A 19470-nucleotide genomic window follows, 5' to 3' on the forward strand; every position below is an offset into this window, starting at 1 on the left:
GTGCTCCAGTCCCTTCACCAGCCTTGTTGCTCTTCTCTGGACTCGCTCCAGCACCTCAATATCCTTTCTGAACTGAGGGGCCCAGAACTGAACACAGTACTCAAGGTGTGGCCTCACCAACGCAGAGTACAGGGGAAGGATCACTTCCCTGGTCCTGCTGGCCACGCTATTTTTGATACAGGACAGGATCCCATTGGCCTTCTTGGCCACCTGGCCACACTGTTGGCTCATGTTGAGCTTCCTGTCGATTAGTACTCCAAGGTCCCTTTCTGCCTGGCTGCTCTGCAGCCACTCTGTGCCCAGCCTGTAGCGCTGCAGGGGGTTGTTGTGGCCAAAGTGCAGGACCCGGCACTTGGCCTTATTGAACTTCATCCCATTGGAATCAGCCCATTATGTTTTGAATTGCTCTATTTTCTAAGACAGTCAACACAAGAAGCTACCTTTTCATAAAAGGCTTATCAAATTGAAATATGTCTTTTTAAGTTAAGATGTTATCATAGCATCCTTGATATGTTCTGGAGTTGGGATCTCTAGAAGTAAGTGGCAAAGACTCATGCTGAAAGCCATGGACAGCTTTGTTTTGAAGAGAAGACTGGATAACTAATGCTGTGTTTTGACTGACAGCTATAAAATAGTCTTGAGTATTTATTCAGAGAAGGTATGTCCAGAAACCATAACAATCTTTCCTGCATCTTTACTGCCTTCCCTCTCCATCTGTACAGACACAGTCTCTGTGAACAAATTCATACTGTTAAATAATAAACTGAGTTGGTGTGTTTTGCTAGCCCACAGTGCTGTGTTTTATTATCTTGCTCCCAGGCTGTATTTGATTGTTCAAGGAACTTTCTTTTTGATCAATTTGCTATAGGAAGGTATCGTCTTAGACCTTGACGACAAAAGCCAGTTGATCACATTTTATCTCAGCATTAGGGGTAAATCTCAAACTCTCTTTTGTTTATCAGTATAAATGTGAGCCAAAGAAATTTTTCTCCTTTCTCTAGGATGTAATGAAAAATATTGTGCATGACTTACTGCCACAAATCTGGGGAAGTGATTGACTTTGCTAGTGGGAATATGGTGGAGGTAGTCATTACATGTTGTTAATATTCAGAGTAACAGGACATAGGTAAGAGTGTACTATAAGTACTCACAGGCAATTAATGTGAAAAGAAGTAGAGTTATATAACATACAAAAAGCATCACTTTGAAAGGAGATGTTCATGAAATGTCTAAATGAAACAATTTTTAAGGTACTGGCCCAAAAATCTTGTCTGTGGAAGAATTTCTTTTGAGAAGATAGATCCCCATTTTAAAGGCATAAATGGAACTTCAGCTGCATAAAAAATAGATTTTTCAAAACAGTAGGCTGCAGAGAAAAGCTTTGCTAGCTGACACTATAAATAAAAAGTTGCTCATTTTAAAGCATAACATTACAGAGGAGTGAGGAGAATAAATAGAAGGGAGAAGAAATAATGCATTAGTTGTGACGATGAGTAAGTGCCTGTAGAGAATGTGTTGTTTTTCTAAATCCTTTGCTAGTTTCCAGCCAATACTGAAAAATAAGGCTGCTGCTGTACCTTGTGCAGTACAGGAGAGGTTTTTTGATCAGCATTGTTTAATGAGTTGTTTTTTTCTTGAATACTAGTTTCCAAGTGTCTTATTTTCTATATCTGTTATTAATAGCAATATCTGGAAAGCCCACATGAAATATAATCTCTCCCTGAAGGAGTCAGTGTCTTATTTAGGATAGAGTGCTGGGCAAAACAAAAGAAGGAGCAACTCTATCACAGTATGTTTTTCCAGATCCAGTGAAGGTTTTGGGAATGGCTTTGTAATATGCTGCTGGAAGTGTGTGTTTGAAGTGTTACACTGCTGTACTTTCTTAGCTTACAGGAAATAAAAAGTATGTTCCCAAATGGTGCATTTTGCTTGGACAAGGACTTCTGCTCTTGCCAGGGTTTCAACAGGGCCAAGTTAATGTTATGAGGTTATTATTTTGACTCTCTTGGGGATACAAGCTTACTGTGTGGCAAAGACTGCAGCTTTTCACGTAGCACAATTATCTCCCTGGTTACTGTTAGTTTACAATTTAGCTGCACATATAAACAACACTTGATTATGACAAATGAAACTACCTGCTTTTAAACAGAACTGAATGTTCTTCGGCCTTCATGATACTGGGAGGTGTTGAGCTTTGGCTGTACTACTTGGTATTTCCAATTTCTCAACACCAAATAATAACTAAAGTATTAAATATGCTTTTTTGCCTCTCACTCTCACCTGTAAAAAGCTGATGCTGTTATTTTCACAAGGTGTATTTTAGGATTCATTTGTTACTGAATCACTTGAAGGAAAATGTGATCTTTCTTGGGTCTCCAAGTGTCACTTGTACATGAAGATACATTTATTTCCTAGAAAAATGTGTTTCCAGGTCTCTCCAGATGAAGTGTATGTGAGCTGCAGCCTTCAGCCGTAGATGTACCAACAATACACTTGTTCCATACACATTCCTTCCCAAGAAAACAGCAAGTGTTTGTCTAAACCTTAGTAAAAGGCATTGAAAATACAAGGTGTTCTATGTGTCCTCTGAAAGAGTAACTGAATGTTTGGAACTCCAGAACATTCTGCTTGTGACTTCAGTTGCATCAGCAGCACAAAATTCGCTTCAGACAAAAATTATTTCCTGTGACTGATACAGGGATATCTTTTCCTGGGAGGGGGATGCACAGGCCCACGCTGAAGTTGACACCTTCCTCCCTGCCATGTGACTGTCACTCTCAGATGGTAGCATCTGTTTGTTTACAACATATCATGTTGGTCTGAACAGGACAGTAGCCAAGTCCATGTTTTAGCTCACAAGCATTCTTCTTGTAGGCTTTTATCATGCACTGTGGCTTGTCCAAATGAATAAGTGTCAATAAACATAAAACATCTAGAGAGAAATTACCTCAACCCGTAGTCTCTTGGTGTTAAAATGCTTTGTCCAGAAAGTTTCCATTTCCCGTATTTCTTGCATTTTGCTTTGAAGATTTGCAAAATATTATGTAGAAAGGACTTTGGGAAATGATAGAAATGTATCTTGGAAAAAAATAAGCCATTGAGACTTGGATTGTAATGCTTGCATTCACATGGCCTAATAAGAAGGATGTTAAGAAACATTGTGTCTGGTTACAAAGCCATTTACTTTATGGCATTCTTAAAGATGTTTATCTGACATGTTCAGCTTTCCTAATCTATGGAAATGCTGCCTTGATACTATATCTGGTGTTGGTGAGACTTCACTTATGTGCAAAAAGGGTAGATAAGTCCCTGGTGAACTAAGTTGCTATTGGAAGGTATTATTGAAAAATCTTCAAGTTCTCCTTGGAAGAAAATGTGCGTGCTAAAATCATGAGCTGTTCTAGCACTGATTTAGATTTGCATTACAAATACTGAGAACTAGTATAAATTACCTTGCTATGCACTACATTTTTTCAACAGGGTTGAGGTTAGTAGAGTTTCGTGATTAGAAAACTGTAAATGTTAAAGCTGAAAGAGGGATTCTTTTGGACAGGAGAGGGTTAATTTGGACTTTTAGGGAGAAAGACTCTTCAATTAAGGAAGTAACAACTCTTTTCTTTGCCTACAGGAAGGAGTTGAAGTGAGGGTTGCCAGAATATTCAATACCTTTGGTCCTCGAATGCATATGAATGATGGAAGAGTTGTCAGTAATTTTATTCTACAAGCTCTCCAAGGAGAACCACTAACAGTAAGTAATGACCTCTTGGTGAGATGAAGAACTATTCATCTTTATATCCTGTCCTCATGTGCTGCGAATGAGGATAGATTTTAGAAAATACTGATGTTGCCTCCACTCCAAAATTTAGTATTTCTGTATACCAAATATATAGAATTACATATCTGACAATGTGCTTTGTTGATGGTGTTGATGTTCTTTTCCCAGAAAGAAGTAAGACTACTAGGTGCACTCTGTGCAAGCATTTTTGTATCTTGAACTTGAGTATTTGTCCGTTTCCCAGCTCTTGTATGGGGACATGGTGTCACAAGCCTTGCAGAGTCATGCTTTGGTACTTATTCCTATAGAGGATCTTACTCTAAAACCTTTCTGGAAGTTAGGCATCTAAATGTCTTTTTGCAAGCTTGGAGATCCAGAGTTCAGTCAGCAATTTCTCTAAGAAGGAGCAGACAATCCAAGAAGAAAAGGGATGAAAGTTTTGTGGCAACTCCCACTCCTGTAATTCTTGTAGAGCAAAATCTGAAACTGGACAGAGCATTGAAGAATATAGACAAAGGAATAGTCATGCCCAAGCAACATGAAGCTTGGTGTCATGTGAAAGATCTCCCCTAACTTTAATCTTTTTCAAATAATTTGCCAAAATATGGCTACCACCTGAAAAACTTGGATAGTAGATAGTGCCTTACTGACAGAGTGAAATCTAAGAACTCTACAGAAAAAGAAAATTTAAGAAGTTCAAACTGTGTATGTTCTGCAAAGCAATGCACATCACCTGACTTACGTACACTGATAATTCTGGAAAGATTGGTGTTCTCTACAGGTCAACATTTGCTTATTTGCTTACTGTTTATCAGTGATTGATAGCATAGGCAATTTGATACTATTTTTAGTGTCATCGGTGATGAATTTGCTGTTCCTAGGCATTGCTAAATTTCTGGTTTAGGCTTGTGGTTATTTCAGAATAACAAACATGTAGTAATACTGTGTTCACCGCTTCTAAAGATTTGCTTTTCCTGCAGAGATTTACGAGTGTTGTAGAAAGCACTGTCAGTGCTTGGTACATGGGAGCAATTGTGTGATGCTGACTGTAACTTAATGGCCAGTATTTCACTAGGGCATGTGACATTTAGTCTGTCATACAAGTCAGCATTAAAACTTCAAATGTCAGAGTTTAGTTTTGGTAGCTGACCATACCAGTGAGCCCAGCTTGCCTAGTCCCTGATAGGAGTCTCTTCAGCAATGCATAGGCTAATTGCACAACCATATGGGTTCTGTGATCTTTCCCTTTCAAAACATGAAAAAAAGGGCATTTAAATTCCTTCAAAAAGAGTTTCATTTTCTCACCCAGATGTCTCCCCAAGCCTTCTTGTTGCAAGACACTAAACAAATAGAAGCAGACTAGAGGATGTAGCTTCCTGTTTTGACACTTTCTGTCCTCGTAGGGCTTAATTGTATCAAAATATAAGTGTAACCATATGCTGACTAGTCAGTGTCCTATGTTCCCAGGATGGGATCCTTGGGCATCGAAGTCAGAACCTCTAAATGCTGTTTAGAAAATCTACCTGGCTTACAGAGGGTTAAAAGGCACTTTGATTTTTTAGGTTTGGTTCACAGTGAATGTAAGTGAGCTATTGCCATATTTGGCCTGTTAAATGTTTTTTTATAATTCATGTATAGTTTCTCAACCTTTATTAGCAGTAGTACTGTCATTTCGGTTAGAACAGAGTGAGAATACTAACTGGAAGTTTTGTGAAGCCTTGCTAAATACGAAGCAGTTCTCTTACTTTAGGACATATAATCCATGGGATATTTCAGAGCATCAGTAAGAGAAGTCTGGAGTCAGTGCTTTTCTGTGGGAAGGAATACTGAAAGCTTTATTTTATTTTTATAGCTGCAATACTGTGTAAACTTTAGCAAGAGTGTAACTGTAATAGAGGTTAAAACAGAATATTTGTTCAAGATCACTGTTGTGTAGGGAGTAAGTAGCTGATGTTGAAAATGAGTATAAGAAAAAAACTAAGGAGAGAGTTGTTTAGCTGACCAGGTCAGATAAAATGAATTATAAGCAATAAGTACTGGCTGAGACCTAAAAAAAAATTGGCCCTTGTATCATCACAGAATTTGGCTGAAAGGAATAACAAGTATGTTGACCTCTTTAGAAGCTGAATTAGTTCTCTTAGTTCAAAGTAGTTGTTCAAATGGAGTAAATAATCTCTTGAGAGAACAAAATCATTAATTTGTAGAAGTTATAGCCTGTGCAAACATGGTAATTGTTGCTTTATATTATTGTAAAGGAAGGTTTTATTAAGAGAAATTAAGAGGTATTAAGGGAGGCACTGTTCCACCTGATTGGAAGGTGGAAACTATATTGTATTTTCCAGCCACTGCCTGTAGGTGGAGAAGATAGCCACAGAAATGATGCACAAATTACTTAGTTCTTAAATCACTTTGTGGGGAGAGCCCTTCCTAAGTCTTCGTTCATGAAGTCTGGCCATACATACACATGCAAATCACTTTGTTCTGTAAAACTTAGCCCATGACCTAAAAGTAAAGAAGCAGGAAGCTCTATATAAATACATAAAATCTGCTTCCTGTTTGTTTGGGAAGCCATCGTACTATTTAGTTGACTCTGTTGGTGCTTTCCTCTCAGAAGCATTTATTGAGTACTCTTAGACTCCTGATCTTACCCATTGCTTACTGAAATGGGAATTCCTTCTGGCTCTAAGTCAGCCTTGGAGAGCACAAGGCTTACCAAATGACAGATGATGGCCTGTGTACCATTTGTACTGTCCTTTCTGTCCTCTAGGAAAACAAGCATGCTTTCTACTCTGTCTTTCCAAAAAGCCTTTGTGTTGTAGCAGGTTGCTGGTGGGATGTGTGCCTCCCTAGTTAAACTGAAATGTTTTCACCACTTAAATGTGCCTACTGATAGCTTTCAGAATTTCAGTATTCATGTTCTAGAGACTTTAGTCCTACACACAGTTAAACTATGGAAAAAAATAATGGTATCAAATACCCTTCTGTACACTTTAAGTGTACTTTAATGTCCGTTTGAACTTGAACAACTTGCTCCAAAGTGCCAGAACATAACATTCTTAAGGTTTTGATACGAAACTGTGCAGGTGACTTTGAGAGTCATATCATCCTGAAGTTATTCTTTTTAGAGCCACATGACTTTTTTGTCCTGATTACTTTAAATACAGTACTGTTTCTTTTGACATTTTTTAAAAGACCACTGACATTTAGTGGTTTCTTTGAAGCTGGCTGTTGTTAATGAGTGAATCAAAATTGCTCATAACCACATCTTAGTAGTGTGAAAGTTGCTTTAAATATTTGATGTTCTTTTCTGGCTGAGTGCATGCTGCACCCTCTTTCAGTGCTCCAGGAGAGGACAAAGCATCACTGTCCTACACCCCTGAGAATGTTTCCTTCATGCAGAGTTCTGGTTAACAAAACGCCTAAGGATATGTTTGCTGGAGACAGATCCAAGAGGAAGACAACCTTCAAAGAACTGATACTTTGCCAAAGGCTCTGCAAGCTCAATTTTTTCCACTCCTGTAACACTGATCTTGTGTCTCAGGTGTTTCTCCTTAGGATGTTTTTCTAGAATGGTAAGGGGAAAATAATTGGGCTAGAGAGAACTTCTGTATTTATGTAACTTTTCTATTTTCCATATGGTTTTAGGTCTATGGACCTGGAACTCAGACAAGAGCCTTCCAGTATGTCAGGTAAGCCTTGTTTGTACTGGCTGATCATTTACTTCACTTCATGGTTCTCTGAGGTTGGCCAGCTTTGCATCCTTATGCATTTTAGTCAGAGAGATGATGGTGTTTATTCCTAGGCCAACTTTATTTTCAGAAGAGAGACACAGTTTATAAAAGTACAAAGAAATGAAACATTAGTTGGTTTAGAACTTTTAATTGAGATATTAATGCATCCTTCCCTTCAAGGCACCACAGGTTAACAGATAGGCAAGTTTTTAATGCTGAGCAGTTTGTCACTCCTTGCATTTTAATGCAATGCTGCCACCTCGTGTCTTTGGGACTGCTGTGGTTGGTGTGCAGTGTGCACACACACACACACACAAAAAAAAACAAACTAAAAGAAAATTTAAAAAAAACATGCTGGATTACTGAATTGTTTTAATCATTCTCTGCTTAGAAATGTTCTTTCCCTCTGCTGAAAGTAATAGCAGTGGTAATAGATATTTGACCCATCAGCTCAAAATAGCTACTCTTTCCTGATTGTAAGTCATAATGGAATGGATCTGGATTTCTGTGTCCAGGACCAAACTGCTAAGTTTGTTGCTGATAATCTAAAATAACTTTGAGTTGTTTTGCTAGAGGAAGGTAACAGCAAAATTCTGTTTTTTAGCAAACCTGGTGTAGGAATTTCTGAAAAAGAGAAGACAAACAACAGGCTGCAAAGCAGGTGGTGGTGTCATGTGCCTCTGTATTACAACTTGCTGTGTTCTGTTTGAAGTGTGTTGGGAATCTGCCTCTACATATGCTCGTGTACTGGAGGAAAGAGGAAATATTAATCAGTTTTTATTAACATAGACTCAGAAAACATGGACCCATCTGATTACAGCATTCCTTAGCTGTCTCATGTGTTTTACTGAAGTTCTCAGGAGGCAACTCCCTTTTTGAACAAGAATATTATTTATAGAGAAGTGGAAATTGCTTCAATCTGTTCTTCCCTTTTTTTACAGTGATCTTGTAAATGGGTTGGTGGCATTGATGAACAGCAATGTCAGCAGTCCTGTCAACTTGGTGAGTATGACAGCTCTACTCTGCTGTGTTACTGTGTGGTGATCAACATCACCTCTGTCTTCCTCCTTGGCGCTGATACTGATTTCGAGAAAAAATAGAGCAAAAAAAGGTCTGTCCATTATAAACAACATATTCTCCCATGTATTCTCTTTATAAATAAAAAGATTTTAAGCCCCTAAATGTTCAGATCTTACAGTTCCAAGAACAGGATAAATTTGCTGGAGTTTTTGTTTTAGCAAATTAGAATATGAAGGAAAAGAAATGAATAGGGAACACATGCAAAATACTAGGAAATGCTGGAAGACTGGTTTTAATGAAAAAAAGCACTGAAGGAATACTTAGTTCTAAATAATTAGAAACCACTTCATACTAGCCTTGATTCAATGAAAATAGGATAGTATTTTATGGTATCATTTTCTAATATTGATTAAAGTTGCTTGGATTTTTGTTCTGGCCCATTTGTTGTCACCCTATTCTCAGCAGTGGATATAAGAACAGAAAAAGGATGCATATGCCAAGCCATTTCTTTGTATGCTAACTTTTGCCAAATCAGATACTCAATTCTGCAGGGCAGTTGTTCACTAGATTTTCATTTTCTACTGTGGCTGTGAATTAATTTCTATGTTTCTATACAGATACTGATATATTTGAACTCCATCACATATTTTGTCTCTAGAAAATCCGGTATTTTGATATATATATATAAAAAAAAATAAATATTCACCTTCAGGTCAAGCAAGATGTAGTAACTACAAGTTTTGAAACAAGGAAACAAAGGAATGGTGGGAATTGAGTCTAATGAAGGTCAGCTAATGCTATAGCAGGAGACTTTCAGTATTTTGTTCTGAAATGTTGATCAGGAGTTCATGTGCAAGTTGGTTAAAAAAGAAGAAAAGGAATATTGTTTGGGAAAGCAAGGAGCCCTAATGTATGGATATGTAAGCTATAATAAATGCAAAAGCAATTGTATGCAGCTAAATTAGTTTGGTTTCCTAACTGAGCATACTTCTTCATTGTATCATCTGTCCTCAGCTCAGCACAGTCCTTGAATGCAGATTTCCAGCTGATGATGATGATGTGTGGGCTGCTGAGTGATATATGCCTTTACTGCATTTGAAGTGCATTTGCCTGTTCTTTGCAGTCTGATTTTTTGAGGGCATCTCCATACATACATTGAATTACCAAGACAAATATTATGGAGGGTAACTTTTCTAATTAGTATAGATCTTGTCAAAGTTACTTTTTATTTTATCAAAGTAGGAATAAAGCATAACAATTAGTTTTTCCAGAGTTTTAACTTGCCCCATCTAGAATCATCTGGTGTCTAGCATGTTGTAAGATGTCTAATTGTTACTGTAGTGAATATCTCTTCTGTTTGTAGGGAAATCCGGAAGAGCACACTATCCTTGAGTTTGCCCAGTTAATTAAAAAACTTGTTGGTGAGTATGATAAGTAATTCTTTATATAGCTTATGAAGTTAGATGATTATTACTTCATTAGTGTGTGTGACATGCGGATAATTTAATTGGCCTTTGTATTTCTTAATTTTATCAAAGGCATTTAATTTTTCTGATCATATAATTAAAAATTAATCAGATAATCCAAACCCTCTCAATTGTATGTAAAATATTGCATGAAGAGTAGAATGAATACTTTTTCTGCGTATCTGCAATCTATACCCATTAATTTGTGTAATGTTTAATCAATTTTTTAGCTTTGTTTTGCCACAAGGACAATACATAAAAGAGATGTAAAGCACATGAATGAAAATGTCTTGCATAACATCTTAGCTGCAGTAGAGATACTTCAACAAGGTGGTTCTTCACAATTGTGCAGGCTGTGCTCCTTCAGCTACCATTAAAAACCTCATGCTGTGGCAACAGTCTTTAACAGTGATTCTTGAAAGGGTTGTCAGCACTTGTGAAGAAAACACTGTGTCTTCCTCTTCATTCTTGCTCTGATACCTCTAACAAATCAGAGCTCTCAAGAATGGAAGTGAATAGTTGTGCTTAATCTTCTAGTGTGGCTTCCTAATGGGATGAAACATATTGCTGCTGTTAGCCATGGGTTTTTAGTCCGTAGATTTCAGAAGTGCTTCTGACAGATCTGAAAAAGATGAGTTCAAACATATAGCACAGAAGCTGATGCATGTGATGTTTCTAATGGAGGACTGTTCCCTCCGGAAAATTTCTGTGAATCCACTGATCAAGGAAGGAAATTGAAAAATCACCACACCAAGCCTATCAGGCACATACAGTAATTGTCACCTCCACTTGTCTATTTGTACACAAACAATTTGATCTGTTCCAGTCTGCCTGGGGAGGCAGTTTAGTTCTACATCCATAAAATTCCACAGCAACATGGCATGTAAACCATTTGCTAGATTTGGTTAGAAAAATTTTTCTGTTTCTCTGTATTGTCATGAGGAAAGGTAAGTGCTGTATAGGTTATTTAAGTCAGACCAGAGAATATGGGCAAAGAGAAACTGAAGCCCTTCTGCAATTACAAAGTGCTGACAGAATCATGAAGTGATTGAGGTTGGAAAGGACCTCTGGAGGCCATTTGGTGCAAGCCTTCTGCTCAGGCAGGGCGGTCTACTGGCAGTGGCCCAGGACCCAGATAGGTGCAGACTCCACATGCTCACTGGCCAATCTGTGCCACTTCTGGGTCACCCTCACAGTAAAAGTGTTTTCTGATGTTCACAGGGAGCTTCCTGTGTTTCAGTTTGTGCCCACTGCCTCTGGTTCTGTCACTGGGCACTACTGAAAACCATCTGTCTCCCTCTTGTTTACTGTGCCCCATCAGGTATTTATATATATGGCTAAAATTCCATGTAGCCTTCTCTTTTCCAGGCTGAGATGCCCTAGCCCTTTCAACCTCTCCTTGTAGAAGAGGTGCTCCAGTCCCTTCATCATTGCTTTGGCCCTTTGTTGGACTCTATATGTCTGTGTCTCTCTTGTATTGGGTAGCCCAAAACTGGACCCAGCCTTCCATATGGATCTCACCAATGCTTAATAGTGGGAAAAATCATCTCCCTTCTGCTGTCAGCACTTTTCCTCCTGCAGCCTAGGATAACATTTGCCTTCTTTGTGCTAAGCGCACATGACTGGCTCATACTCAGCTTGTTTTTCACCAGGACTCCCAGAGGCTTTCCTTCCAAGCAGCTTTCCTGCTGGTTGGCCCTCAGCCTGTACTGGTGCCTGGGGTTTTATCTCCCCAGATTCAAAACTTTGCACTTGTTATTGACCTTTATGAGGTTACTGTCACCCTTTTCTCCAGCCTCCTTTCTCAAGGTCTCTCTGGATTGCGCAGCACAGTAAGCAGTGTATCAGCAACTCAGTATTGATCCAGTGTTGACCCTGGGTTTAGCACAAGTTACCAGTCTCTAACCAGACTTCAGGCCACTGATCACCACCTCTGGGCCTGACTATGCAGATAGTGTTCAGTCCACCTGACTGACTGCTCATCCAGCCCTCAATGAGGATGCTACGGGAGACAGTGTCAAAAGCTTCCCTGAAGTCAAGATAGATGGTATCCACTGCTCTGCCCTTTGCTACTGAAGCAGTCATTTCTTCGTAGAAGGTTATTAGACTGATCAGGTGTAACTTAATTTTTGTGAATCCATGCACGATGTCTTTATGAAATGCTTTGTGAATCCATGTTGCTGTGGGACAAGTGGTTTGCCCAGCTTTTGAACGCAGTGTAGCTGTGTCTGTGCAAAGTATTTCAGTGGTTGAATCATGAAGCAGAAAGCTGCAGAAGGACCTGTTGCTCCAGTTGGTAAGAAACATGTAGATGCAAAGCATAGTGCATTGCGGATGATAATTCAGTCTTGTTTAATAGGCAGTGGGAGTGAAATCCAGTTTCTCTCAGAAGCACAAGATGACCCTCAGAAACGAAAACCTGACATCAGAAAAGCCAAGTTATTGCTTGGCTGGGAACCTGTGGTATGTACGGATGAACCTACTGTTTCTGTGTGCAAAAACAGAGATGGCCGGGGCTGAGGGATGGCTACATGATGATGACACATTTCCCTTAGCAGAATATCTGCTTAACACAATCTCCAAAAGACTTGGCCCTCATCTCTTCCCCTAGCTCATGAGCTCGCAATTCAGGAACCACTTGGTAAAATAGTATGGCCTGTGCCATCCAGAAGAGCAGATTATTAACATTTGTAATAGACTATAGTAGGAAAAAAGCCCCATTGTTGGGATAGACATTTTAACTTTTTCACTTGTTTATTGTGAAATATTTACCTTTCTCTAAACCTGATGAATCCCTTGAAATACATGGTACATAGTCACCTGTGTTAGCAAACCATAGCTAATGGGTTTGCCATTGTTACTGCAGTCCTCATTCCTGTAGCTGATGATAAGAGCTGGTTTGTTTGGGGAGGTAAGGACTGCCTACTCCCCAGGAAAGCTCTGACTTTCTTAACTAGCTCCCCATTCTAGCTAGCACAGTGCTTTGTAGCCTTTCTTAGTTTCACAGACAAAAATCATTCCCAGATATGTGAACCTACCTAGTAAATGTAAATTAGTAGAAAAGGGTGGATACAGACCCATCTAAAAAGAATCACAGAGACACCCAATATTAATAGACTGTGCCTGAAAGCACATGGATGATGACAAGTGTTGCAATCACAAAAGGTTTAAAACAGTTGACTTGTACTTCTGGCCATCTGTGTTTGGCGGAGGCAGTAACAAAACTTACTGTGAAGCAGAAGTACAATGTTGTTAAAGCAAGGCAAGCAGATTCTTGTGCTGCTGTTTTTGTCCTGCTATATTGGGAATGGCTCCTGAGAAGAGTGGGTAGAATTTCCATTGCTACTGTTTCCATATTCTATGCCTGTATTTAAACACTGAGGTTTGTAGAATTACAATTATTTGTATAGGATTTAAGAATATCAGATGAAATACTGGATACCAACTTTATAGCATTCTGTGAAGGAGGATCTTTAATCCTTAAAAACAGAAAGGCCTTAAATTCTGTGTGTTTGTCTCTTTCAATTATTAGGAATTGAAAGTAGAAATATGTATGTCTGTTTTGATACTGAACAGACCAATCATAAGCATGCATGAGATTTAAAGTTGCTGGAGTTTTGACTTACCATGTCAGAAAATATATTAGCTATTTAAAAGCTGAGATGCATCAGCAGTGTGTAGATATAACCAGTATGTGGTGCTGTTAATACTTATATTGGCTAAGAGTCAGACTCCCTGGCTGCCTTGTGATAGCTGTATTAAAATGTATACTGTTGAGAAATGAGCTGATGTGAACTTAGTGTGATATGATTCTCTCCTCTCTTTTGGGAACAGGTCCCATTGGAAGAAGGTTTGAATAAAGCAATTCATTACTTCCGTAAAGAACTTGAATATCAGGCAAACAATCAGTATATTCCCAAACCAAAACCTGCAAGGATGAAAAAAGGAAGAACAAGACATAACTGAAGACTATTAGTTGGACAGGAAATTCCCTGCTTGACATTTGACGGATGTAATTTTTTTCTTTTTTTTTCGAGAGAGAGAGACTTTGTAACAGGTATCATGAAGAACGAACTGGAATTTCATTCTGAAGCTTGCTTTAAAGAAGTGGATGTGCCTAAAAATAACAAATATTCCCTTCCCCTGCAAATCTTGCCTTGCACTTTTTAAATCTGTCTTTTTATGTAAAATAGAGTAGAAGCATCTTTTAGTATCTTCAAGTTTTATATCTTGATGTGAGATCATTTTGTTGTGACTGTCCTTGACAGTTTTATTTACTGGTTTCTTTGTGAAGCTGATGATAAACACAAACAGGATGGAAAATGCCAATTTATTTATAAAATGGGTACTATAAAATATGAGATGTTCTACTATGCATAAGAAAAAAAGCTAGTGATATTGTCAGGTGAAAAACACTGGCATCTGCATATAGAGGAGATAAAAAGAATTCTGTATGAGAGCTTTATGTATTCTTTAAAGGAGAGATTTTTTCAAAGGTTTAGTTTAAGTTGTACACTTGAATTTTAGATATTTTCATTGATTACCATGGATGAGGTATTTTGAATCACTACTGTGTTGTGCATACTCTGGGAATAAAGTTAATGTATTATTGGTTACAGTGGTTGAATATGCTATTTTAATAAAATATTGAAACTTCTATTTCCTGGTTTCAAGGTTTCACTGTGGGCACTTCTCTGGCCTTGCACATCTATTGTGTTTTAGTTGCAAAGTAACGATCTCTAAATAATTTGCTCAAAGTTTTAACAACTTTGGTCTTTCATTACTTGTCTTGTCATAGATATATTGTAAGGACTGCAGGATGTCTGTTGAAGTAGATTGGACAAAACCATCAGATTTTTGCCAGTTCTGATAGTTGACAGTGATGCAGCAGTGTAAGAGTATCTTTAAACCATGGAGTCTAACTTCAGCCTCCCTGAGGAAACACTGAGGAAGTGTTGCTATTTTAAGCAGTTACTGACTTGCCAGTAAAAGCTTTCAACTTTAATAACTATGCCTGTCATTTTAACAACAAAAAAAAAAAAGCCAAGCAAAAAAAATCCAGTTCCCTTTATTTTTAATAGTTCTCCTTTATTTTCAGTATGTAATGCTGAGTATCTACCAGGGGAGATTGGCAAAGTGTTTTTAAAAGGTGTTTTGGCTTAGTGTCACTCAAAGTCGAAAATCCTAAATCTCGTCAAGGAAAGTGACTTGACTTTATCTCATTAAAGCTTGATGTTTTTATTTACTTCTGAGCATGTTTAGGTTGATGGTCAAAATGGAAGTTAGCCTATATTGATGACATTATGCCCCCCCAGACCCAGGGAAGACTCAGAGCAGTGTGGTATTTAGGCCCCTCTGTCTGAGTGTGCCATCTGCCAGAGCCTCACTGTGCCTTGGAGTCCCATCCAGTTTGTCTGGTAAAGTTCCCAGTGACTCCAGCAATCATGGGGCTGCTGTATTCATTGGTGTGCCCTGCCTGGATTGGGGCTGTACGGATACTCTTAAGGCTTTTCCTTGCTCACAAGCACATGTTTTCTTCATTGGAAATCTGCCATACAACAAAGATGGGGAGCCAGGGTATATTTTCCTGTCTATTTTCCTGTCTGGTCTCAGAGATGGAATTTATGTATTACACATTGCCGCCATCTTTCCACAGCTGAACAGCTTGAGATCTGCTTTATTGTTCAAAATCTTTATCTAGGTACTTGATCTGGGCATTTATTCCATATTAAATTGCCTGCAAAGTGCACCCTGGTGTGCATGCTCCAAAGGTGTCTAACCTGTCATTACTGATACACTCACAAAGCACTGCCTCTCCTTATATGCAAAGCCACAGCTGGACGTATGTGAATGTATGTTAACTAGTGCCCACTTCTCTAATAGTCCTGTGGAGAGAACTGTTAATCAGTTCCCAGCATGGTGGTGTTAACCCTTAAGCTCTAGATTGCATTTGAGGGAAGATGTTTCACTCCTTTGCAAATTGTGTGATTGCATACCAAAGCATCTGTGAAGAGGTGAGACCCAGGGGTGCAGCCCTGGTCCAGCATTTAGAGCAGTCAGAGTTAAGTGGGAGCTGTGGGTACCAGGTGTTTCTTCCAGGGCTGTTTTTCATTAATCCACTGACTTCAGTACAAAATACATAAACTTGTACAGGCACAAGCGTGCTTCTGGAGGCTAGCACACAATGTGCATTTAAAAAAAAAATCCCCTGGGAAGTCTGAACATTCGACAGAGAAGGATTTAAAAGCTTTTTAGGTTACTTCACAGCTCCTTCATAAAAGGAGCAAATTGAAGAGAGGGCAATGGCTGTTACCAGCACACAACCCATCTGTGACTCTGTGTTGCATGCTTCCCACTGGGCCCCAATGACAAGACCTTGGTTTTGCTACTTTCCTTGTACTGTTTCTACTTTTTATTTCAGAGGTTCCTGGTTCAGCTCCCATATTATTTCTAAATAGTATCCTTCTGAAACAGCAGCTCAGGCTGCTGTTGCTCTTAGGTTTTGAAGGCACTGACTGGCCTAGCTAATTTAAAAGGCATTAATCATGTTAAAACAGAGTCTGCTGGTGCTTAAGACTGAAAATCTGGAGTAATTCAAAATTTTGTCTGCTCTGAGTCTTCAAGAAGGCAGATGAAGGTTTGTATGTTGAAGTTCTGTGCTCCCACCTGGGGTTACACATCTTGGTAGGAGAAAGAGGCGTCAAGTTGGCTGGGAGCCACAGGTAAGAAACAGCTGCTGCCTCCAGTAGAACCACTTTTGGTGGAAGGCAGTTAAGAATACAGCACTGAAAACTTGGAAATGCAGGACTGGGGAGTAAATGAAGTTGAGATGTGTTCTCATTTCCATGCCTTAACATATTGCAATTGTTTTATTATTTTCCCAGAAAATTTGAGAATTGGAATTTTCTGCTGTCATCTGGTTAGGCAGACAAAGTAAAACTAACTTGACAAAACTTGAGCTACCAATTTTTAGTCTCAGTGTGATCTGTACCAGTGGGCAGTTCAGTGAATGTGAGGTGCTGGTCTGCAGCCAAGCTACAGTGGGGCTTGCAGACCTAATTTATTTTAAATAGTTCCATGAATGTATAGTCTAGAGAAGCCTCATGCCTTTCTTTAGGGAAGATTTTTTTTGCTATATGGGGAAATAATGATCTGACAGTTTCTTTGTGTCTAAGGTGTTTGCAGCTTTCTCTTAACCTATATAGATGCTGGTGAGTTTAGCAGGCACTGAGTTCCCTGCCCTCTGGACATTTATAAATGTGTCTTAATCATCTATTTTTTTCAATAAATTTTCAGAGATGTAATATATTTGAAAAAACTTCTTGTCAGGGTTTGAATTGAGTTCCAAAGTTGAAAGAGGCATAACTGCCTTAGAGAATAGGCTACAGAGGGCAGAATGGGCATTTATGATTACTTTGATGGATTTAGCTAGTCTTATTAGTATTAGCCTTTTTAGTATTGAGTTTAATACTACTTGAGGCCACGAAGTCCTTGAAGGTTTTTAGAGGCTGATCAGAGGCCAACTGTCCACAGGAAGAAGATCTTTTGTTAACAGCGAGGGAACTGTGTGCTCAACACTGCTAGCCCTAACCACCATATATCCCTTCCCTGAATTTACTGGGAATGTAGCCGCCCACAAACCCATAGTTGGTCTGCTACGAATGTTTCCCTGCACTGAGATCTCAAGTGGCAGGAGAAGGGAATGCCTCCTCTCCAGCTCTGACTCCTTAGAGATATTAGGAAGAGCAGCAATAGTTCTAAGGCAAAGCAGGGCTCCTTCTGTATGGCACAATGTTCCTGAGTGCAATTCTGTATGAACAGGGATGTTTTCCTGAAATAACAATTTCTATTTCTTGCAAAAAATGCCCCAGATTCTGGTTTCCTTTTCCTACTCCCTTCCCTTCTCTCACTTGCTTTCTCCATAATAAAGAAGTGACTTTATGTCCACCTTTGTTGTCATTTACAGCCTGGAACAAGCAACAGTTTGTTCATTCTTGCTTTGTTTTTCCTAGATTCTGACATGCTCTTCAACAAGGAGGAGGATCCTCTGAATGCCTTGGTCCATGCCTTGGCTAAAGCAGCTGGAAGGTCCCAAGCATGAAACCTTGGGCAACATTGGCCTTAAAGTGCTGTCAAAGCCAAGCACAGCAGTCTGATCTCTGTCCACCCCACTGCTGAGAAAGCTGTTTTGAGCAAGTAAAGGTACATCTTCCACCTGGGAAACAGAAATGCCCAATCCCCCATCCTCAGCATGCTTTGTGTTACAAGTAGGAACTTACAGGGAATGAAGGCCTCTCCTGCCAAAAAAGAAAAAATATTTATGGTTGGTGCTAAAAACACTGGATTTGAGAGAAAGATCTTGGTCTAGCCTTGGGGGAGTGTATGAGAGTGGATGTGGGGACACAGCAGTAATATTTCCATGCTTTGGCAGAAGGGTTACCTGGCATATGTTACCCGCAAAGGAGGCAGGACCGCCCTGTCCATCTGCCTGATGGATTTGGGGGGCTGACACCCACAAATGGGGCATCAGCAGCATTGGGTCTTGAAATATGAAGTACTGGAGCATGGCTGGGCTGTTCCTGTTTTTTAGGGAGCCACAATGAACAATTGCTGCTCTTCTGTCTTGGTGTAGAGAGGTTATGTGATGTCAGTGCTGGGATGGCTGGGCCTGGTGATGACGTGTTCTGTGCTGTTCTGCACAGCAGAATGGAAATACCGGGAGGCAGTGAAGAGTTTTTTCCGTTTGGGGACAGAAATATTCAAAGAAAATTAACTTTGAGGCACTCCATGCATATCTGAGGAAATTCATTATTTTTCCAATAGTCCTCCTTTTGCCCAAACCTGTGATGGCTCATCCTTGCTTGTTTTCTTTCTCATCATTGCAACTGCTGCACTTCAAGCCAGATAGGTGCACCCATTGGCAAGAAGGAGGGTGCCCTCAGAGCTATTGCCTTGTGGTGGGTGATTTCAGCCAGCAGCAAAGTACCCTCACAGGCATTCACTCCCCCTGGCCTAATGGGATATGGGAGAGAATAAGAAAATCAGAAATGAGTAAACTCAAGGGTTCAGGTAAGAGCAACTTAATGGGTAAAGCAAAGAAGAGGAAAACCCAAGTGATGCAAAGGCCACTCACCGTCTCCCCTAAGCAAGACTGTTGCTCATCCAGCCTCATAGCAATGGCTATCTTGGAAGGCCAAACCCCTACCCCCTTATTTCTTCCCAGCTTTTATAGTTCAGCAAGTCATTCTATCATATGGAATTGGCCAGTTTGGGTCAGCTATCCCACCCATACCCCCTCCCAACCTTTCACCCACCCCAAGCCTGCCTGCTAGGGGACAACATAGGGAAATGGGTGATCTTGAGACTATGCAAGCACTGTTCAACCACAGCAAAAACACTGGTTTAGTCACAAATCTAAAACATGGCATCATAAGTGCTGTTTATGGAGAAAGTTAACTCTATCCCAGTCCTTACCCAT

At 39.5% G+C, this 19470-nt stretch overlaps 1 protein-coding gene across 1 annotated transcript in view; it reads left to right on the forward strand.

Annotated features, from left to right (window-relative positions):
- Window positions 1-14651, forward strand: part of UXS1 (UDP-glucuronate decarboxylase 1) — a 54326-nt gene extending 39675 nt beyond the window's left edge. Inside the window, exons 10-15 of the mRNA XM_071576055.1 lie at window positions 3629-3748; window positions 7421-7464; window positions 8448-8508; window positions 9890-9947; window positions 12352-12455; window positions 13827-14651. Of these exons, the coding sequence (XP_071432156.1) occupies window positions 3629-3748; window positions 7421-7464; window positions 8448-8508; window positions 9890-9947; window positions 12352-12455; window positions 13827-13958 (519 nt within the window). The 3' untranslated portion in view covers window positions 13959-14651. The remainder of the gene's footprint in view (window positions 1-3628; window positions 3749-7420; window positions 7465-8447; window positions 8509-9889; window positions 9948-12351; window positions 12456-13826) is intronic.
- The last annotated feature ends 4819 nt before the right edge of the window (window positions 14652-19470 follow it).

The sequence above is a fragment of the Pithys albifrons genome, chromosome 1 (assembly GCF_047495875.1).
Source record: "Pithys albifrons albifrons isolate INPA30051 chromosome 1, PitAlb_v1, whole genome shotgun sequence".
In the NCBI taxonomy this organism is placed as follows: domain Eukaryota; kingdom Metazoa; phylum Chordata; class Aves; order Passeriformes; family Thamnophilidae; genus Pithys; species Pithys albifrons.